General features: G+C 38.9%; 2 protein-coding genes across 6 annotated transcripts in view; one reads left to right on the plus strand and one right to left on the minus strand.

The window, feature by feature from the left end:
• TPR (translocated promoter region, nuclear basket protein) overlaps nt 1–257 on the plus strand; it is a 60990-nt gene extending 60733 nt beyond the window's left edge. For both annotated transcript variants that reach the window (XM_057726343.1, XM_057726342.1), the window contains exon 51: nt 56–257. In XM_057726343.1, the coding sequence (XP_057582326.1) occupies nt 56–111 (56 nt within the window). In that variant the 3' untranslated portion in view covers nt 112–257. The remainder of the gene's footprint in view (nt 1–55) is intronic.
• Nucleotides 1–17066, minus strand: PRG4 (proteoglycan 4). Of its 4 annotated transcripts, XM_057726345.1 has the most exons (14): nt 16994–17066; nt 14359–14481; nt 12562–12678; nt 9906–10055; nt 9260–9376; nt 7231–7808; nt 5649–6708; nt 4281–5543; nt 3617–3694; nt 2874–3010; nt 2427–2583; nt 1764–1961; nt 1170–1295; nt 1–407 (listed from the first exon to the last, which is right to left on the minus strand). In XM_057726345.1, the coding sequence occupies exons 1-14, from the start codon at nt 17064–17066 to the stop codon at nt 310–312; spliced, it is 4275 nt and encodes a 1424-aa protein (XP_057582328.1). In that variant the 3' UTR covers nt 1–309. The 4 variants fall into 4 exon arrangements, with proteins under 4 accessions (XP_057582328.1, XP_057582331.1, XP_057582330.1 ...); XM_057726348.1 differs by lacking the exon at nt 14359–14481; XM_057726347.1 differs by lacking the exon at nt 9260–9376.
• Between the last annotated feature and the right edge of the window lie 5992 nt (nt 17067–23058).

A 23058-nucleotide genomic window follows, 5' to 3' on the forward strand; every position in this document is an offset into this window, starting at 1 on the left:
TTTGAGTCAACTTTTTAAAAGATGCACTCAGTTTAATTCTTTTTTTCTCTTATAGGTGTGAGCCATGCAATGGGAGGGAGAGGAGGAATAAATAGAGGAAATATTAATTAAATGTTCTATAAACTATAGTAACTGTGAATAAGATTGTCAAATCTGTTTTAGTGTAATGATTGTCGAGTTTAAAAACATTTTTGTATTTAAATTGGTATGCTTATCTCAACATTCTTTATTAATAAAAATGTATTTCAGTGTCAAAATTTATTATTCTTTTCTTCATTTTAATTAGTTGATTCTTCTTCGCCCATCAGTCTAAGGACAGTTGTACCAGACATTAGATAAGGTCTGTCCAGAACGAGTGGTAATGGCTCTTGCTGTCCTAGTTGGCACATCGATGTTATAGTACTGATCTAAATAGAAGAGAAATCATTTTTTCAATTAAAAAGAAAACAAAACACTTGAACTTAAAAAGTTTATTATTATACTCAAAGACAGCATTTATCATTTTAATATCAGAAATGTATTAATTAATTTGAACTTTCTGACAAAAACAGTTGCCTTGACAGACTGATCTTTCATCATCTTTCAATAAAATTAGGTTTAACTCTGCTTTTTCAAAGTAAGAATTTGAGAAAACTGAGTTAGTTTAAAAATGATAATTCATTTGGGTTTTATTCTTTTAAAAAATACATTCTGATGTTATTTATATAGGCAGAATAACATATTTTTATGGATTTTTCAAGGAAAAATATCCCAGGTAATATAATTTAATTAATAAAATTGGTTTCTCAGGAACATCTTTCTGATCTTACAGACTGTGTAATGATGTAAATCAGTACAACTTTGTGGCGTACAAGGCCTATGTTAAATGCCACAGGTGGTAGAAGTAAAATGTTGTTTTCAGGAGCAGTTTTACTCAAGTAATTGGATGTTTCATCGTAATAGGCTTTAATCTCATGAAGGATAAGGCAGAAGTGAATTGCAGTCCATTCAATTTAATTGAAAGTAAAGCAAAAATCTAAACTTTCTCTTCAGAATAATTAGAATAAGTGATATAATTTAACTTCTCACCTTTAGTCACCATTGAACACTTGTTTTTGCTTTGAATTTATTCATGTTTCAGAGATTAGATCACATCTTCGAAAAACTATTAAAACTTATTAATAACTTACCTTTAGAAAAGGCATAGTAATCGTAGCCATCAGGTTTTCTCATGTTGGGCAGTGATACAGCTGAAGTAACCACATTTGGAAGTCCTCTCCACAGTGTGCTCACTTTAACTTCATTATGGAGGAAACCTGTAGATGATACTTTAAAGATATCAGATTGAAAGGCAATGTACTGTATTGGAAAGAGCAGTTGTTAAAGTCAGACAGCCCTGGGTTTTAATCCCAGGTTGGTTACTTAGTAGCTCTGTTACCTTGGGTGAGTTAACCTCAATACCTCAAGCTTTTGCTATCTCTGATATGATACAAATATCTACCTTTTAGGACTATTTTGAGGGTTACATATTTGGATTTAATGTTCTTCGTTAATGGTATTTATTATAATTAACAAACCTGAATAAATTGCCCCTTTATTATCACAAAGAAAAAGAAAGTATTGATCTTCAGTCATTCACTGAAGCAAATTGATGTTTTGCATTTATAAGCTTTTAAAGTATTAGGGTTATTTGGTCAGTTTTTATATTTAATAAGCCATACTCTATAAGAAACTATTACATCTACTTCATGTGTAAGACTTTTTGACACAGTGGAAAATATTACCTTTGTCTTGATAAGTGACTCTGACGGGTGAATAGTGAATTCTGATGGTGTGTGTTTGAGAAGGTCCTATAGCACGTTCAAATCGACGTCTCCTAACCTGTGTCATTTCTCCATACACTGAATAATTTATAGCAGGCCTTCTTCCAGTACACTTTTGGATAGGTTCCTGTTTATAAGTATACTGCTGAATGCTGCCACCTGTGATGAATTAGAAAATCACATATAATGTGAAAATTAATTTTAATGCCCAACATAGGTGGAAAAGAGCTTTTACAAGGTAGAGGAAACAGTCAATGTTTTTCATAAAGTATGTCCAGACATTAATTAATTATTAGCCAAGGGTATTATAAAAATAATTACTAAATCTTGAAGTACTTGTGAATACAGCCAACAAATTGCATAGTTATATATTTAACTTTGAAAGTAAATGATATTCTTTATATCAATGTCCTGAAAACTCATGAAATTGTGATTTGCATGTTGAGAAAGCTAAATACTTCTTACTGCCCTTAATTTTTATTTTTTAATTGGAAATACTTGATTCTAGCTGTTAAAGATATCTTTTGGCAGTAAACCCAATAATAAATGAAAATATTGAATAAAATTTTCCTGGCAGATCACTTCTCAAGAGTTTTTAAGTTTTGTCAATTATGTAACACATACCTCTCTTGAAAAAATACACAGATTCAGGTCTGTTCTTGTATTTAGCTATTGAGAGAGCTGCTACTATTTTTCCATTTAGTCCTCCAAATCCTTTGGAAATTAGTTTGGGATACCCTGGATCTTTTATGTCATTGGTGAAACGCCAGTACTGAGAATCCTGATAATTAAAAAGAGGAAATGATGTGAACAGCTTTTTTAAAAGGTTAAAAAGGGACAAAAAAGTTAGGGACTCATTCTTAGATTTGAATATAGGGAGAAAGTTTTAACTGAGTTAAGTATTTGAATAAGTTGACACTGTTACCAAATTAAGTGTTAACTGTTTATTAAGTTTTAATGATAGCTTGTTAAAATATTGAGACCCTTCTGAAGTGGAGGTTAAACTGATTTATGTTGTCAAAATAAAGAATAACTATTTGCTGATTTCTCTCACAAAGATATTTTTCTTACCTTAAAGAAGAAAGTTTTTCCTTCACAGTTGCATCTAGTAAAAACAGTATCAATGGGGGAGGGAATGCCCCAAACTTCAGTAATTCTACGAGGTGGAGATGGTGGACTCAATGGATTTAGCATCCAGAAATAATGACCTAAAATTGAAAGTGATGATCAGCCTACAAGCTCAATGAAGACTAAAATCTGTCCCAGAAGAAATCAAAATGAAATCTTTTAAAAATAGTTTATCAGAAGGAAACAGACTGAATGTGTTAACAAGCATTCTGTGATATTTAGTCAGAATTTTGAGTACTAATACAGAAGGTAGTATTTGAACATTTCTGAGAGTCTGAAATTCTCAAGTCGGAAATTTAGCATAACTTTTTTTTTTAGTTGGAATATAATTGCTTTACACTCTTGTACCAGTTTTTGAGGTACACCAAGCATAACTTTTAAAATATTTTAGTTTCCCAGTTTCTCTAGAAAGAGCCTTCTGGCTTTGTGATATACAGAAAATCACTTCTCTCTCAATTTCTTTATCTGTTGGAATTGAGTTATAATTAAGTAACTTTGTTACTTTACTATGTCTAATTGTATTAATCCAATATTTTGGTATTTACCCTCAGGTCCTTATAGTGTGAGGTAAGTTTCATCAATCAGGTTTCCCTCCCTACCCAAACTTGTACTCTCCTGTGGCTCTGGTTCTCATAAATACCAAGAACAAAACATGGGGCAGAAACAGAAACGTGTGCAAAACTCACCTCGAAATGCAACTAATGTCCCATTGCGCAAAGTAGTCAGTCCATCCACTGGCCTACCATGGCATAAATTAGTCTCATCTAAAACAAATTAACACAAATTAAGCCAATATAAAAATGAGAGAAGTGTTGTGTTCTTTTCGCATCCTCCCACTGGGTTCCGTTTTCTCTGCTCACCCTTTCCTAAGCTCTTGAAGAATATAGTTTGAGGTACATGTATTTCAGAGGTGAAAAACAAGTGATATATTCCATAGTTGTTTTACTTAAAGGTGATATTATTCAAAAAGTGTTGTGTAGTAATAAATTATGAATTGGAATGGGTCAGGGTAACTGATCTTCATGTAAATTAGACAAGGATTGGATGTTTGATCTCAACATGAAATTCTTCTCAGTTCTGATTGCCCTGTGGAATTGGCTTGGAAAAGAATATTGCAGATTTTTGCAACCCTGGGTTGTTACCGGATTTTCCAAATACCAAATAAACTTACTGTGATTACCCCTCTGCTTACCTGTAGAGTAGAGGTAAGAGGTAAAACTTTAAAGTTAAGAAGTTCAGGGTTCTATATAATATATATATCAATAGAATAATACTAAATCAGGGCATTCTGGTTCAGAAAGATTTACATTAACGTGAATTTTAAACATGAAAGTAACTGATTCATATTACCTGAAAACATGGGATTGATGCCAGTGCCTCGATTGGGTCCTCTCACTATGAAATCAGCGCCTGGAGTAACTATAGTAGTTAACTCAGGGGGCCTGGGAATCATGTGAGGTTTTTCTCCTTCGGTAACATCTGCATGTTCATTCTTTGGATTTACTTCAATTATTTCTGAGTTGGGAGTTTGCTTAGGGCTAGTGGTGGTTTGGAGCATGGCTTCCACTAAAGAGGTAGGGTTCAATGTAGGCATTGCTGATGTTGTCATCTTTGGGGGAGTTGGCGTAGTCTTTGGTTTTCTTACTTTAGGTATTTTTGGCTTTTTGGCAGAAGTGGGCTTTTTGGTAGAAGTGGGCTTTTTGGGTGTTTTGGTTGGCTTTGGGGGTTTAGGAGTTATCACTTGAGAGTTAGTAGCTGTACCTTTTGGTATAGCTGTTGTTGGTTCAGGTTTGCTCATAGTCTTTTCAGTTGTCTTTTTTGTTGGAGTCATTACTTTGGGTGCAAGAGTTGTTGCTTTAAGAGTAATTTTGGGTGATGTCATGGTATCCTTAGTTGTGGTAGGTGTTACTTGTGTGGTTGTACTTGTTATTTTGCATTCAGTGGTCTTTTCTTCTGTTTTAGTTGCTGTCTCTGCTATAATTTTAGGTACAGCAGTTGTAATTTCAGGTGTAGTATGTATGTCTTTTTCTGTGGCCTTGTCTTTAGCTGTTGTAGTCATTTCAGATTTGGTTACTTTAGGAGCCTTGGTTGTAGGTACAGCAGGCTCCTTGGAACTGTTTTCAAGAGTCGTTGGTGTGGGTTCTATAGGAAACTCAGGAGCTGATTTAGCAGAGCTCTTGGGAGTAGTGGGAGGCTCCATGGTGGTAGTTGAAGTAGAGGCCTCTGAGGTGGTTGGAGCAGGTGTATCAGGAAAAGTTGGAGCAGGGGTCTCAGGAGAACTTGGAGCTGGCTCCTTGGGGGTGGCAGGAGCTGGCTTCTTGGGGATGGTAGGTGCAGGCTCCTTGGTGGTAGTGGGAGCGGGCTCTTTGGTGGTGGTAGGAGCTGGCTTCTTGGGAGTGGTAGGTGCAGGCTCCTTGGTGGTGGTGGGAGCAGGCTTCTTGGAGGTTGTGGGTGTAGACTCCTTGGGGGCAGTGGGAGCTGGCTCCTTGGGGATGGTAGGTGCAGGCTCCTTGGGGGTGGTAGGTGCAGGCTCCTTGGGAGTGGTAGGTGCAGGTTCCATGGTAGTGGTGGGAGCTGGCTCCTTGGGGGTGGTAGGTGCAGGCTCCTTGGGGGTGGTAGATGCAGGTTTCTTGGAGGTAGTGGGTGCAGGCTCCTTGGGGGTGGTGGGTTCAGGCTTCTCAGGGCTGGTGGGAGTGGGCTCCTTGGTGGTGGTAGGAGCTGGCTTCTTGAGAGTGGTAGGTGCAGGCTCCTTTGTGGTGGTGGGAGCTGGCTCCTTGGGAGTGGTAGGTGCAGGTTCCATGGTAGTGGTGGGAGCTGGCTCCTTGGTGGTGGTAGGTGCAGGCTCCTTGGGGGTGGTAGATGCAGGCTCCTTGGGGGTGGTGGGTGCAGGCTCCTTGGGGGTGGGGGGTGCAGGCTCCTTGGGGGTGGTGGGTGCAGGCTCCTTGGGGGTGGTGGGTGCAGGCTTCTCAGGGCTGGTGGGAGTGGGCTCCTTGGTGGTGGTAGGAGCTGGCTTCTTGAGAGTGGTAGGTGCAGGCTCCTTTGTGGTGGTGGGAGCTGGTTCCTTGGGAGTGGTAGGTGCAGGTTCCATGGTAGTGGTGGGAGCTGGCTCCTTGGTGGTGGTAGGTGCAGGCTCCTTGGGGGTGGTAGATGCAGGCTCCTTGGGGGTGGTGGGTGCAGGCTCCTTGGGGGTGGTGGGTGCAGGCTTCTTGGGGGTGGTGGGTGCAGGCTCCTTGGGGGTGGTGGTTGCAGGCTCCTTGGGGGTGGTGGGTGCAGGCTCCTTGGGGGTGGTGGGTGCAGGCTCCTTGGGGGTGGTAGATACAGGCTCCTTGGGGGTGGTTGATGCAGGCTTCTTGGGGGGGGTGGGTGCAGGCTCCTTGGGGGTGGTAGGTTCAGGCTCCTTGGGGGTGGTGGGAGCTGGCTCCTTGGGGGTGGTAGGTGCAGGCTCCTTGGGGGTGGTAGGTGCAGGCTCCTTGGGGGTGGTGGGAGCTGGCTCCTTGGGGGTGGTAGGTGCAGGCTCCTTGGGGGTGGTAGATGCAGGCTTCTTGGGGGTGGTAGATGCAGGCTTCTTGGGGGGGGTGGGTGCAGGCTCCTTGGGGGTGGTAGGTGCAGGCTCCTTGGGGGTGGTAGGTGCAGGCTCCTTGGGGGTGGTGGGAGCTGTCTCCTTGGGGGTGGTGGGTGCAGGCTCCTTGGTGGTGGTAGGTGCAGGTTCCATGGTAGTGGTGGGAGCTGGCTCCTTGGTGGTGGTAGGTGCAGGCTCCTTGGGGGTGGTAGTTGCAGGCTCCTTGGGGGTGGTGGGTGCAGGCTTCTCAGGGCTGGTGGGAGTGGGCTCCTTGGTGGTGGTAGGAGCTGGCTTCTTGAGAGTGGTAGGTGCAGGCTCCTTGGTGGTGGTGGGTACAGGCTTCTCGAGGCTGGTGGGAGCGGGCTTCTTGGAGGTGGTGGGTGTAGACTCCTTGGTGGTAAGAGCTGGCTCCTTGGGGGTGTTGGGAGCAGGCTCCTTGGGAGTGGTAGGTGCAGGTTCCATGGAGGTGGTGGGAGCTGGCTCCTTGGGAGTTGTGGGTGTAGACTCCTTGGGGATGATGGGAGCTGGCACCTTGGGGGTGGTGGGAGTTTGCTCCTTGGTGGTTGTGAGAGTGGGCTCCTTGGAGGTGGTGGATGTAGACTCCTTGGTGGTGGTAAGAGCTGGCTTCTTGGGGGTGGTGGGAGCAGGCTCCTTGGGAGTGGTAGGTGCAGGTTCCATGGTGGTGGTGGGAGCTGGCTCCTTGGTGGTGGTTGGTGTAGACTCCTTGGGGATGGTGGGAGCTGGCTTCTTGGGGGTGGTGGGAGCGGGCTTCTTGGGGGTTGTGGGTGTAGACTCCTTGGTGGTGGTGGGAGCAGGCTCCTTGGGAGTGGTGGGTGTAGGTGTCTTGGGGGTGGTAGGTACAGGCTCCTTGGCAGAGGTGAGAGCAGGGGATTTGGTTATAGTTTCAGCTTTGAGTGTAGATGTAGCAGTAACTTCAGATGTGGGTGCAAAATCTTTAGTAGATGTTTCCTCTGCATTTTGTGTCTCTTTAGCTGAAGTAGTCTTCTCTTTTGCACTAGTCGAAGTCTGTTTATTTGTTGTAGACGTCTCTTTAGTTTCAACTGTTGTCTCCTTATTGGCTGTCGAAGGTTTCTCTGTGGTTATGTCAGACTTAGGTGGAAGACTGGGTTTAGCAAGTATTGGTTTTACTGCTGTAATCTTGGGAGTTGTGGTAACTTTATTACGTTGAGTGGTGGGACCATCAGGAGTTGGGGTGAGCTTGAAATCACTGTTGTCCAGTCCACTTCCAGCTTCATCTATAACTGGTGGTTCGGGGGTAGGTTTCTTTTTAGGGGTTCTTTTCTTCTTGTCTTTTACAACTGAAAAAACATCCATCTTTTATTTTTGTATATTTTTTTTTCTTTAATAGTGACATAAAGATGCCATCCTTATCACTGACTAGCTGTGTGTCTCTAGGCAAATTACTAATATCTAACATGTCTATTAATTCGTTGTAAAACAGTGAATACTCAACCTGTCTTATTGGGCTATTTTAGGGAATGAATGGGATAAGCAGTGAAAAACACAACTAAAACAATAGAATTAATACATGGAAGCAAGTGGCAACTTTGAAATGGTCAGTATGATCAGTAACACTAATCAACTATATCAACAATCTTTGCTCCTCACTGTCTCGGCTCTTCTTATTCCTTATTGCTCAGTGCTCCTGCCTTCCTACTGGAAACCTAATTCCAACATCTTTTAGACTCACTGGGCCAATTCCCTCAGAGGCCTCTGTAAATACATCAAAGGAATCTGGTCCAGTCACCCCCATCGTTCCTGCTTAGTCCTGCTTCGGCACGTGGCTTTTAACAGCTTTCTTTCCTCTGCCCGTCCAAACTCCGCAGTCTCAGGGGATACAGAGAATAGATAAGGGTGCCATGGCAACAAAAGGACCCTATTTAACAAGATTTCCCATAGCTGCTATCCCATAGGTGAACTACAGAGCCCAAGAGGCACATCACTGAGACGTGATCCATTTAGCAAACCCATCTATTGTGTGTAAAATTCTCTGGATGACGCAAAAATTAAATATCTGTTTATTCAGGTAGAAAGAAGGCTTCAGGGGAAATAACCACCCATGAAATAAGAGTTCTTCAAGACTCCAATATCCAAAATCCAGTATTTCCTGGAGAATGACAATGTATTTTAGAAATTTAGGAAATAATAATTAAAAAAAGTAAAGCAGAACAAAGGGAATCTCTTTTCAGGAGGTAACAGCCAATTCTATAGTATGTTTTGTACTACAGAAAAATCAGCCAGATATGACATATAATCTATTAGGAAAATAATAAAGAGGATCTGTAAAATGTGGATAATAATATTGCTTTTCTCAGAAATGTATGAGAATTTAATGGGTTAACATTTTAAAACACTTAGGGAAGTATATAAACGTTTGTTAAATAAAAGAAATCTGGGGGAGGAGAAATGAAAACACAAGATGGAGGAAAGAAGAAAGAGAAGTGATACCAGGTAGACAGGACTTGAAATAGAAAACCATTAATAGTCCTCTCTGATGCCATCCTGTGGTTCTACAGTTGCTGCTATAGTATCTTTTTCCTTTGCTTCATAGAGCCGTTTCTTAGCTGCTTGGCACTAATTTCCTATAGGAAATTTTCTTTGGTATCTTCCAAAGTAATTTTTATGAAGTTACATACCCGCCCCCCCAATATGGAAATGTCCTCAAATCATTCTACCCACACGCGTTACTTTAGATCATTATTGTTAACACGGCATTGATATAGTCATTGATCTTTATCAATGCTCAAACCTTTGGGTTTCTTCTTTAATTCTCTATTAGCAGCTGAATTTTTGGAAGACTTGATTTTCCGAATAGTTGAAGAGGAAGAGGAGGAGGAAGACTCTTGATTTTCAGAAACAGAATGTTCTATAAATCAAATAAAAAAGTTGATCACACCAACTGTGATTTAAAGCAAAAAAGAACTGCCAGTCCAAATACAACAAGAAATGCTGTTTATTGATCTACAAATGTCTGTATTCTGCTTTTGTTTTATCAGTAATATGAGCAATTGCCCTTGCAAATGTCAGCTAAAAGCAAGGTACCTGAGCTTGTCACAGATAACTAGCAGTATAACTATATAACTTTCTCTCAAGTTGTCCATATCTTAAAGAATCAAATTGTTCTGCAAAGAAAATCATGGCTTTTTTTTTTTTACTGTAAGGCTTGTTTCATCTGATTATTTTAACCTAGTCCCATGTTGAGTTTGGTAAATAAGGAAAATAAATAACTGAGCATTTATACTTTGGCTTAAACTTTGACTTAAAACAAGCAGTGTGATGATCCTTTAATGACTCAGAAGATCACCCTGTTCTATGAGGAGTCTTATAAAAGTAGTCCAACTACAGCTTATGTCATCTCAGAAACCTCCTTTTGGTTACATCTGTCATCTTCCTACCTTCTATTATTTCCTCTGATTCTATAACTTTCTTAGTTGTCTTCTTGTTTGGTGATTTGGGTGAATGTTTGGTTGTTGATTTGATGGTCTGAGATGCTCCTAGAGGTGGAGGTGCAGTCTTTGAAGGTGGTGGTGATGTGGGATTACGCACTGAGGCCAAGCAAGATAGGTCGGTTAACATTTTGTTCACATTCATCAACAACTCTAACTGTGAAAGGCACTGATGCATTTGGCTTCGAGAGTAGATGCTGGTGAAAACCTGTGTAGGCAGGCTCTTAGCCCAACACCAATTAGTCCAAGCTAATTAATTCTGAAGATGCATTGCTTTAAAAAAAAATTGGTTCTCACGTTGTAAACTATGACCGGGAGCAAAGGCTCAGGAGTCAAAAGACTTCCAGTTCTGGACCAGCAAGTCTCTACTGTTGTGACCTTGGGCAAATGGGCAAACTCTCTTGAACCTTTCTTGCCTGCAAACTGAGATGTTTCTGCTAGAAGATTTCCAAAGGTATTTGCCTGCCTAAAAAATACTTAATTCTATAAGCTCCACCCTTTGTGTCAGCCTTCTGTGATATAAAAATAATCACTGCATGTGGTTGAAAAGATATTTGTGCTTTCAAGAAGATAAATATAAAAATTATATTTTCCTGTTTTCGTATTCATTAGATCAAATGATACCAATTTCCCTTTCTTTCTTTCTTTCTTTTCTTTCTTCCTTTTTTCTTTTTATGACAAAATTTCTACATGAATATTTACTCCTGGAAGAATTTCACACTTTCACATTATGCTTTCCTCAAAATGTATTGCCCTTCTCGAAGATAAACAGCTTAGTGGTTTGATGTGTATGTTTTTTAACTTTTATCACCCCTACTCTTTGCCCCTTTTCATGCCTAGAAGAGACGACATAGAACATGTTTTGACCATTAGAAAACAGAAGAAAAGAAGAGGGACTTCTGAAAGATAAGAAAGCAGAGAATGGGGTGGGGGAGGCACTCTGGGTAGAGGACGAGAGTGATAAATCCTGCTGCTCTTACCAAACGTCTCAGAACTCTTTTTTTTTTTTTGCAGTCTCCGTGAACTGTCCACCATACCTTTCCCTCTTTCTCCTCTCACCCCACAGAAACACCAGATACCTCAACTTGAGAAACAGTTTTATCACGTTCTAGCTAGTGATCTTGAGCAAACTATTTAACCTCTTGGACTGTTTTCTCACCCACATTCAGAGGTGCTTGACTGCTTCAACTCTTGAAATGTTATGACTTTGAGATATATGGATGACTACGAGCGGTATCTATAGCAATCTTAAAACGACTAAGTGGTGCATCGCAAGATAGTCCGGTTGTTATTTTTTAAAAATGAAGTACGAAGCTCTAGTTGGTGCTTTTATTTTCAGTTGGACCCTGACTATCTCTGTGAATCCTGTAAATGCTGCAATGCCTTCATCAGTTTCTTTCATTGAGTTTTACATAAACCTCAAGTAATCTGACCCACCACGTGGTAGCATAAATTATTGTCTTTGTTAACACGTTCTCTCAATGCTTTATGATTCTCTAACCATCTTCTCTCCCCATCCATCCTCTGCCCAAAATAAATTCTTAGTTTTTTGTCTCACAGTCAGAACAATTGAGTAAACATGGAGCACTCCTCTCATGGGTCCTTCTGAAAGCGGCAGGAACTCTGCACTCTGAGATTTTGATTACAAGGGTGTTGTCTCCATTATTTTTGGAATGCTTTCCAATGAAAACATTGAAGAGTTAAGTAATGTTCCTTAACTATGCTGATTAATAGTTTTCCACCCTATTTCTCCACTGTTTGAAAGAAGCAGAAGGTGCACCCTTGTTTAAATAAAATAAGATTATGCAAGCAATGCTTATTTTCACTTTTACCTCCACAGATATTGCTTTAACAGAGTAGGATTTAAGAACAAACATTTGATAAAAGAAAGGAATCCGTTATTTAAGTACATTAAAAATTTTTTTTTTGTAAATCTGGAGGGTTTTATTATGGTCTCAGAGTACTCCTTCAGGACCTATAACCAGAGAAGAGGATTTTTAAATGGAACTACCTCTTTTTATTGACTCCTTCACACAAAGGCATTTAGTTAGAGACTGTTGAGGGGACTGTGGAGACAGGAAGGGAAATACAACAGACAGTTAACTTCTTGGTTTGCCTATCAATTTAGTGCTTTAAACTGACTCATATATTTACTAGTTCAGAGAAGCTGAATGTGTTGATTCTGTCCTCAAATATACACTCAGAAACACTGAGAGCAAAAGCACAGAGAGCTCAAAGGACAGTTGACTTTGTGGGGTCAGCACCATAGGATTAGACAAGAAATCATCAAATGAGCTGGTTACTGTTAATTTAACCTGAAATTGAACCACACCTGGAGGAGAAAAGCATGTACACCCAGCCCTTATCCTGTTACTCAACCAGCGATCTCTTGCACTCCTGGAGCCTGGCTTGAGCCAGGGAGTGCTTTAGAAGAAGCGTTCTTTCTTTAATTCATCTTGGTGAAACAAAATTAATATGAAACAGCTTATATGTTAGTAAAACCAAGACTGGAGGTGGACTGCGTGTTAGACATTATCAGTAAAGCTAAGATAGGTGCACAGATCTGGCTGTACCGAGAGGCACTGCCTGGTACTGGGATGCTTACCTTCACAAAAACTGTCATAATCGGAACAGCACTTGCCATACTTCTTACAGTCTGAGTCACAGTCACACTCCCTCCCTCTTGCAAAGGACTCGAAGCAGCGGCCTTTACAGGAAAGCTCTACCCAGAGCAAAACAAAACATTATGGGTTATTGGTTATGCAGTCAGTCATGCCCATGTATTGATAGCCATTTCCCACCTTATGCCTGACTACAATTCCAAAAGTGCATAGCTAAGTCTTTTATTTGGAATTTGGAAAATAGACGGTTTCCCGAATGGAGACAGCCCCAGTCAAGAAAGAATATGGTGGAACTTCCTAGGTGGCGCAGTGGTGAAGAATCCGCCTGCCAATGCAGGGGACACGGGTTCAAGCCCTGCTCTGGGAAGATTCCACATGCTATGGAGCAACTAAGCCCATGTGCCACAACTATTGAGCCTATGCTCTAGAGCCCATGAGCCACAACTACTGAGCCCATGTGCCACAACTACTGAAGCCCACGCGCCTAGGGCCCGTGCTCAACAACAAGAGAAGCCACTACAATGAGGAGACTGCGCACCACAATGAAGAGTAGCCCCAGCTCGCAGCAACTAGAGAAAGCCCGTGTGCAGCAATGAAGACCCAACGCAGCCAATAAATAAATAAAAAATAAATAAATTTATAAAAAAAAAAAGAAAGAATATGGTGACTAAGGAAAACTTTTCTTGATCTTCAAGGCTCCAAGAGACACCCCAGTGCTGTCTCAGTCACTTCATGTGTGCACAGTGGAAAACTGAGAAATGTCTAAAAAGGTGAGTACCCTTCATATGAATTCCCCTCATTCTCTCCTTTTGACACCACTACTTTTTAAGTAGATTTTTGTTAGGTGAGCATGCATATTCTATAACAATATATTCTAAAAAGCTGGCTTAATATAAATAGGTCACTGTTTAGGCTCAAAAGTCATTTATAATACAGAAACCTTTGTTACGACAAACTGGGCATGGTGTAGAGTTGAAAGATTTCAGCCTAATCCCATGACATAGACTATATAAGAGAAGCCTGCTTATTTCCAAGAAAGCCTTGGTTAGAGCCTCTTTGATTTTACCCAGGCCTCTTTGAAATAATTACCTTACACAACAAATAAATTCTATAACAGTATGTTTATCAACTTCACATGCAAATTCTAAAGCAGAGTTTTGAGCCACTTTTAATTATAATTTTTATAAATTAAATATGAAATGTTTGCATGTTAACAGCAAAATGGTCCAAAATATGTTTAAGTGAAGTATCATAATTTAAAATTCATACTCTTTGGATTTTAACTGAAACTCATCATTAAACATTTGTTATTAACCACTTTAAAGTGCCTTTTTCAGGTAACTTAGAAACATATTAACACCACAAATTTAAACAGTAAGCAATATTATTTTACGTCCATGAAATTTTTGATGAAGCTATTGTAGGGCTCCATCACTAAGCAATTACCTCTTTGGTTAATAACAAATAATTACTCATTACTACTTACTGAATGACTCCTGAGTCACAGTATTAAGTCTCTCTTTAAAACAAGACATGATACTTGGCACTAGTCAATAACCTTGTGCAAGTAACAGGTTTCCATACTCCTCTTACCCTCCCCCAATGGTCACAAGCTTTGACACCATCCTTAGGCACAGCACACTGCAACATTTATGCAAGGGAAGGGAAAGGCACTTCAGCACAGAGAAGTGAAAGAGTGTGACAACAGCTCTGCAAGGGGTGCAAGGGGACTCTCACAAGACATGTGCTTGACAGAGGAGACACCAACTCTCAGGACTTACCCACAGTGCAGACTTTCTTGAAGTCAGGGCAGCACTCCATGTAGTATTGACAGTTATAATCACAGTTGCAGGTGGCATCTCTAGAATACCCTTCCCCACATCTCCCTGCACAGCTTGATAAATCTAAAAGTATACAATACTAGCGTAAACATGGCCAAATCACTTTATAAAAAGGAAGAGATCTAGGGAGGAGGACAAAGCCGCTTGGTAAGGCAGAATTTCATCAATTGGAAAAGGTTGGGAATGATGGTTAGTAATGGGTCCAGGTGACCTTTGCCAGATCTCCTAGGTGACCTTGATCATGCCATTTTATTCGTTACTATACTGAGAAGATAAATGCACTTTTGAAAATCAGGCTGAGTAATGGCTTTGCACAGAGAATGGTATACCTGGGGGAGGGCTGGCAGCTACAGCTCTACTGATGCTGTTATGAGGATGATGACTAGTTGCCATTTACTGAGCATTTCGTGTGCTGGGCTCTGAGTTATACATTATCTCTAATGCTTATGAAAGGTTGCCAGGAGAGTATTAGAAGTCTCTTTTTTTAGAGAGAAGAAAGCTGAAACACAGAAATTTTAATGACTTGCTCAAGGGCATCCAGCTAGTTAATAGCTCCAGTATATATGTATTACAGGTCAATTAACACCTATTAGTCATTCATAATGACCTCTTTCACTCTTAGAAGCATCCTGATTTATATAATAAATTGTCTGGTCATCCTAAGTAAATAGCCCACCTAGAATTTGAACTCTGATTTATCTGATGCTAAAGCCCAAACTTTTCCCACCCAATCACACTGCCTGTCATTCCTGATGATGCATTTACAGCAAGCTGATTGTGCCAGCACAAACTATCCTAGGCTCCTGCTCCTTTCATTGGTGGGGATAACTGGGCTATATAAATGTTGGGGAAGTCAGACGCTTACAACCACAGCTAAAGAGAGTACAAAATAGGTAACTCTTGAAAAGCATCTGGGCGTGAATATAAAGGTCACAAACAGAGTTATTTTAGGTAAAGCAAAAGCATAATTATCTTTAAATATATTTTTAAATCACTTGGAAAACACTTTGAAAACCTCCCTGAGAGAGAACCACAGAAATGTAACAACCAAATCCACCTCTGGAATAGAAACTGGCAGGTACAATGTCTTAGATCCACAGAGGGACGTTGAAGCACACTGAAAAAATCTCAAAATAATGAGTCCAAGAAAGTTAAAGTCTTAACATGCAAATAAAACAGTAAACATTAGGACAACTTTCAGAAATTTTTACATACATATGTGCACAATACATACAAAAATGCATATCATATATAGTGTATGTATATAAATACATATATTATATATAAAGAAAAGAGACTGGGAAGAGGTTGAGAAGGCAAGGAAAGCAGACAAGACAACATCAAAAGGTAATTCTTTTATAACTAGCAGATTTCTGAAATAGGAAGTCAGTTATCTTTACAGGAAAATTTTATTTCCATAGATTTAATGGCTTTCCTACTTTTATTGATGTTGATTTTTAATAACTAATTTTAAATTCATTTATTTAAAGGAGAGTAAAACTGTTTCGTGAACAACCAATTGTATTACAGAGGAGAGGCAGATTAGGAAATGCACCCGGTGTTATAAACCTTGTAATATTATTCTGAGAGAGCAAAAGTGTTTGGAGACACCATAGTATTCAACATTCCTGATTAAATATTTATATTTGCTTTCATGCATTTTTCCACCTTATCTAAGTGATTTTGAAACTATGTCCATGTCAGGCAGCTATCTCACATGCTCAAGTTTATTTAATTATTTTACTGGAAATGTCTACTTTATAAATGTAATTTTGCCATAACAATCATGCACCTTGATTTTTCTTCTCTCAGATTTTGCTTATCAAAAAAAAGAAAAAAAGAAGAAAGAAAGAAAAGGAAACAAAAATCCAAAGGTTGGTGTTATTGTTAAGTAATCAACTTTTTGATGCTAGAGGCTTCTATTAAGGTGATTACACTGAATGTACCTTAACATTCTCTAAAAATGAATAATAAGACCTGTTCATCTAGGACTAACTCTGTTTTTGGAGGGCGATGAATAGTTCAATATTATAATATAAAATGACATTCATGCCTGTGTAAATTTATATCTGGATGAACAGTCCTTATAAGAAAGAAGGCGCGTTTTCAAGATTAATAAAATGCCACTTGAAACATTGTAAATGTTCATTGTAATATATCTATATCGACATGATGCCATAATTTATTTGATGTAAAAGATTAAATTTCTTTGTAAACATGTAGGAAAAAGTTATATGCTATATAAATATGATTCATTTCAGTTAATCTGTTGATATTGAATCATTTCAGCATAGTTCTATCATGTAAGCGTCTGTATTTTTTTAAATCTTCAGGAGAACCATAGGAATAATGAGTACAAAAATTACTCTATAGAAAAGCTCAAAACTTCTTGAAAGACTCCATAATACAAAATGCTTATAAATATGTTATATATTCTATACATAATTTTAAGGTTTTATTATGTATTACACTCAAACAAATATACATTTTTAGAAATCTCTTTTGTTATTGTAAAAGTCAGAACTGAATGATTAGCAATAGATGTTAAATAAAAGTATTTTTGTGGTTAAGTTACCTTGAGAAGAAACTTGCTGAATCAAGAAAACAGAAAGCAGCAGCAAGTAAATTGGAAGTATTTTCCACTCCATGGTTTGTTTTTAGGTAGTGAGCGCTTGCTGAAAAGAAAATAAAAGTATCAGAAAACTGCTCTTGAATCTCACTACTAATTTATGCCTGTGTTACATACAGTGTTTCAGCAATTTTTAAAGTGCAATTTAATGATAAAAAACCATCCCATTCTTGAAATAAGACTTTTAAAAGTAATCGGCCTTAATCAATTGTTAATATTTGACCATTAGATTTAATCTTATACAGAAAAAAAAATCATTATATCACCATCTCAGTCACATTACTGACCATTTTAATGCTTTAGAATCTCCCAAAATAGAAAAAAGACTTATCTTAAAACTCTGTTCAAATTATAGCATGTAATTACAGTGCAAGGTTGAAATCCTATCTTGGGAGAAAAAAAAATAACCAGCTTCAGTAAAATTTAATTTAACAAACAGAGTTATTGTTCCAACTTTCCTTTAACTCTCAATATAAATTTATAAGCTTCCAGCAGGTGTATTGCATAAATGTGATGTTTTTCAAAGCTTTCCAACTGCTATCCTTACAAATTTTTTCGAACACCTTTAATAAAGTATATCCCTACTGAATTGAAAACACATTTAATTCCATGAAGCAAGTTAACTTTGACACTTACCCATAGAAGGAGAGATGAATTTCTCCAATGTCCTGAAAGTCTTATATATCAGGGCAAATATATTAGGATGAACCAATTAGTCCAAAGGTTAGACAAAATCAACAGTGACAATCTATGAAATCAAACTTTCCTCATTTATTGGAAGAGGTCCCAGACGACTAGACTTAGGCAACATCTGGAAAACAGTTCCATTAAGAAAAATGACTACTACAAATAAATTTAGATTTATTGGCCCAAACTCTAATTTCTAAGTGAAGTGAACAAATTGTTCTGAGATGGTAAATCGCTCTGGCAGGCTTTAACTGGTGTAGTAACTTTAAAATAGTCAAATGCTAGTATCATTTTTTTCCCCAGTTAAACCAGCAAAGAGTGGTTTTAAAATTTATCTAGTGTCAGTTTGTGGCATAAATTTTCTGAACTTATGCTATTAATTCTAATGTACGTTTCTTGAGTATTTTCATTTTCACTGAGCACAGAAAATATACACACAGTGGATTTTATAACTTCTTTCACTATGTAAAAACCTGCTTTAAAATTGTATTGACATCTCCTTTAGCCCCTTTATTTAAGCCGAGCAGTGTTTGGAAAAGGTCTTTTCACTTTCTAATTTCGCTTCCTTGCCACAGAGAAGATGTGAACTGTCAACCTGGAAGAGCTGGGTCAGCTAGCCCAAGGTTTTATCCAGTTTGATATGCAGTGTTCCTGTTCAAGTCCCATCTACCTACATAAGGCCTAGTTTATGTCCTAGCACCTCCCTGAAACCTTGTCAGAAAGCACATCTGGAATCATTATTGAATTAACTGTTCATCTGTCTCTTCCCCACCCCCTAGCCCCCTCCACCAGTCTGTGAATTTCCCAAGGACAATAAACACCGATGTCTTAATTCTTTTGCCAGAATCTAGACCAGCGCTTCACCAAAGATGTGTTTAATATAAGCGTGTTGGACCAAACTGTTGTAACCTGGATTCTGCTGTTTACTATGTGTTTGGTAGGTGCTATACTTAATTATTGCAAAAAAGTGCTCTCAGTTCAATATAATCATCTATATTTTACAAATAAGATGCAAAGCCACAAATGAAGAATCTGTGACCCATCTAAGGATACAGGAGTAGGAGCCAGAGCCAAGATTTGAACCCATGTATATTTATTTTGTTTCATCACGTTTGCACTATAACCAGCTCCCTTTTGATCAAAGCCATCACTTCAGTACTTAACCATAGCACTAAATTTTACTCCTTCATGTATACATGTGGGTTTATGAGATGGTGACCTTTGTAAAGACAGGGATTATAATATAAGCATCTCTTTTGTTCCCACAATTCTTATTCTGGGCTAAATATATAATGTATAAGGACAATTTAGAGACTATATGATCACCTCTAATCTCCTTTCTCTGGGAACTACCTCCCTAACTTTAGGAATATTTCCCTTTTAGCTGCTTTCGTATATGTGATCTTGCCGCATCAGCCTCAGCTGGCAAGGGTGGCAGTAGAAACATGAAATAAACTGGGCTAATATGTTTCCCTATCCTGGAAATTTGGAATTGTAATCCAGAGATTACACGTTTGTCTTTGTAGACATATAACATGTAAACATCTGTCCATTGTCTAAAGAATTAGTAGAGAAAGTCCTTCCGAATAAAGACATGCAAATGAACGAAGCAGTCACACCGAGAGAGGCAGAGAGTGTTCTGAGAGCTTTTTAGGTCTTGGTTGCTCCTTGTTCCTGAGACCCAGATGCCTTCTTGTTCTGTACCTTTATGGCAGATTCTCCCTTTGGGACAGAAGTTGGCTAAAGATTATGATTTATCTTACTTAAAATCACTAATCAATACATAGTAGATGTACAGAAGATCCTGTTACACGGAATTGAACTGAATTCTCTTAATTCTTAGCTTCTTGAGGTCAAGAAGGGGAAGCTAGAAGCTTTGTAACTTGTTCAGATCAGACGTTTACAGTGTTTTCTTACTATTTGTTTGAAATGCTGGGAATACCAAGAATATCAGATACAGAAATACACACAGACACATATTCTTAAAACAAACATAAATTGATTTCTGATTATTGCCTTTTAGAGCTATCTGTACTACCATTTTCCTTCCTTGGACAAATTCATTAGAATGATGGCAAGTGACATTCTTAAAGTGATTGAAAAATATGCTCTGGTAACTCTTGTTGTTAAGTTCACCTTCTAGGCTTGGAAAACTGACAAAACACACATACACACACACACAAACACACACACACGCAATTATGACCAATAATAACCTTAAACATATCCATTGAGACATTCTCATTGTCATCAAACATGTTTTCTCTGCATACTAAAGTATGAAGAAATGAGAAACTTTATTAAACATCAAGTTCATGAGGTTTAACCTGATTTTCATAATTCTATTGGGTAATGAGACTATCTGGGTAAGTAAGTTTGCCTTTAAAGCATGGCAGCATTTTAATTTTATCTACTAAATATATCTTTATGAACTGTACTAAATGCTTCATTCTGTGAATATTGGGTCATTTAGCCTTCCTTGTTGACCACACAAAAATTGTTCCATTAGATTATAGGTTACCCGCTTTGAGATTTCTTTTCTCATTAAATGTATTTTCTTAATGCTCACTTAAATCTCATTTAATTGGGATAAAAATGATCTCAGGATTGGTTTTGGTGCAGTAGAGATGGGGAGGAGGGTAAAGAGAGGTGGAGAAAATGTAAGTAATATTGAATCCTACTCTCATCTTCTGGGGATGTTTTTCACCCAGTTCACCCTCATGAACAGCAGTTTCTGTGCTTGGCAGCAACACAGTGATGCCTTCAGAGAACATTCAAGTGTGTTTAGGGTTATTTTCTCTGCATTAAATTATCTCAGACTGATGTGCCCTTCTACTTAGTGTGTCCTGTCTTCACCTGTGCAGTTAGCTGTCACTTTGCTCTGTAGCCAGTTTGTCTGTAATGAGTGGCTTCTCTCCACCTTTCCACACCTTTGCTGTGTTTCATTTTCTTCCAATAGCAGCCTAGGAAAAACCGAAGGCTGCCAGGGGAAAACCACAGAGGCAAGCTTGCTCTCTATCGCCCTAACTTCTCTCACAATGCCAAATTAGTGTACTCTAGAAGTGCAGCATCTCCTCTCCTCTCCTATGGAACAGAGATGAGGAACTGGGGACTATGTCTGTGTGCTCTGTTCATGGCATTATCACAGAGTTGTGGCTTTTTTTCCGGATGTGGATCAAAAGTCTGACCATTATATAGGAATTGTTGCATTTGCTTTTGCAGATAATGGCCATCAGTAATTGCTCTGGATCTTTTCTACCTTTTTCTAGCTGCCCAGCTAGAGATTGCATTACCCAGCTCCCTCTTCAGTTGTGTGTGACCAGGTAACTGCATTTTCTCCAGTGAAATGTGAGTAGATGGAGTATGTACAACTTCCACTCTGCTTTCCTAACAGGAAATTGCTTGACTGAGACGTCCTCTTTTCCCCCTTCTCACAGAAGGCTATGTGGCACATGTGCATGGCTTAACTGAGCCTCACAGTGATCTGATAATTATTATAATTAAACCCATTTTACCTTTGAGATAGTTGAGACACAGAAAGATTAAGTAACGTGCTTAAGATCACAAAACTATAAAGCCAGTAAATGGTAAAGTTAGTATTTTAAGCCAGGCCTATCTGGCTACAAAGCCCATGATTTTAACCAATTCTATGACCCATATGCTTTTATATCCAGGGTTAATAACTGCTTACTTTGTGCTCCTATATAACTTTATTTGCAATCTACAAGGGCATTTCATACTTATCCATATCCATTTTTCCCACTGTCATAAGCTTCTGAAGATTCCAGAGTGATTACATCTTGCTCATTTTGTAGCCTTTTTCACAGCTAGCACAGATTCTTTTTGAACCTGATTGATACTCTAAATCTGCTTGTTGAATTTAACTCAAGTTTAATTTGTCTTTCATCTAATAGCTACTTTGCCATCATCATATCTCTGTTTTCTAGCTGTTAGCACTTCAGCACTGTGATCACTCCAATCTACATCATTTGGATTCCAGACGTCAAGGAAGCATACTATATGACAGTTCGGACAAAATCATTACAAATGTATCTTTCAGAAGCCAACAACATGAGTAATTTGTACATAACTATTTAAGTGAGTGAAAGTGAATCGGGTGCTTTAATATCTCAGTGTGACAAATACTTGAGATTGGGAAATTCAGAGAGTGAGAGGAAAGTTTGGGTGTGGTTGAAAGACCACACATAGGTGGGACAGGAGGGAAGTCTCCCAAGAGACACCGTGAAGGACATTTCATTGAGTCATTCCAAAGCAGGAATGCCAGGCTCTTCAAAGATACTGAGCATAATGCAGTTTTGGCTGATCGTACAACATTGCATAATAATCCTTGTAAAATCCCTTTGTCTGCCATGGTAGCTAGTTTCTGTCAAAAGAATTAAGAAACAGGACATTTGCAATGAATTGACCCAGTGAAGGTTTTATTAAGCTTAATATGGAAAACACAATCAGAAGCTTAAAATAAAACTCAACATTTTTTCCCTTCTTTCCCTTTTTGCTGATCCCTGATGAAACCAGATACCAGAGGATCTTTAACTCTCTGGTGTCTCCATAGATGTTGGTTGAATGAATTCATGAATAAATGTTACAGCTAATATTAGCACCTGTCCTGCCTCTCCTTTGGACTGGGAAGGAGAGTCGGCTTCTTTGTATGTGTCAATTAGACTGCAAGAGTGAAGGGATGGAGAGGGAGTTGAAAAGAAAGGCTATTGCTTTATCCTTCTATTTGTACTCTGCTCTTTCCGCAAAGGAAACATTTATGGCAGGGGCATTGGCGGAGGCCAGATCTTTTTCTTCCCTCAAGTCCTCCTTGATGTAGTAGTAGTGTCATGAGGAGCTGTGCTCTTCATGGAGGTGAACTCAAGGTCACAGTCATGTCCCCCAGAGTCTGGTCAGGCTTTGGCCAACACTCCCACCAGCTCCCATCCACGTTTACTGAGTACCAAATAGATACCAGGCATTTATTCTTATTAAAGCAAAATGAACATAAACAAAAACAAAACAACACAAATAACAAAGTAGGTTTTATTATTATTCTCTTTACAAGTAAGGAAACCAAGTCCCAGCATTTCAATAGCTTTTCCTGTGATTGGAAGGAGCAAGGTTCCAGCCTACATTTGTCTAAAAATTATAGAAGTAGATTTCTTTTAGTATTACATTCCAAGTTCTAACACTGAACTACTGTAAGGACCCAAAGAAACTTTGGGTCTTTAAAAAATTGTTCCAGTTTAAAAGATAGATGTGGCTTCCTCCTTCAGAGATGGGCTGTCATCATAAAAATGACATCATAGGTGATGACGTCAGTA

The sequence above is a fragment of the Hippopotamus amphibius genome, chromosome 3 (assembly GCF_030028045.1).
Source record: "Hippopotamus amphibius kiboko isolate mHipAmp2 chromosome 3, mHipAmp2.hap2, whole genome shotgun sequence".
Taxonomy (NCBI): domain Eukaryota; kingdom Metazoa; phylum Chordata; class Mammalia; order Artiodactyla; family Hippopotamidae; genus Hippopotamus; species Hippopotamus amphibius.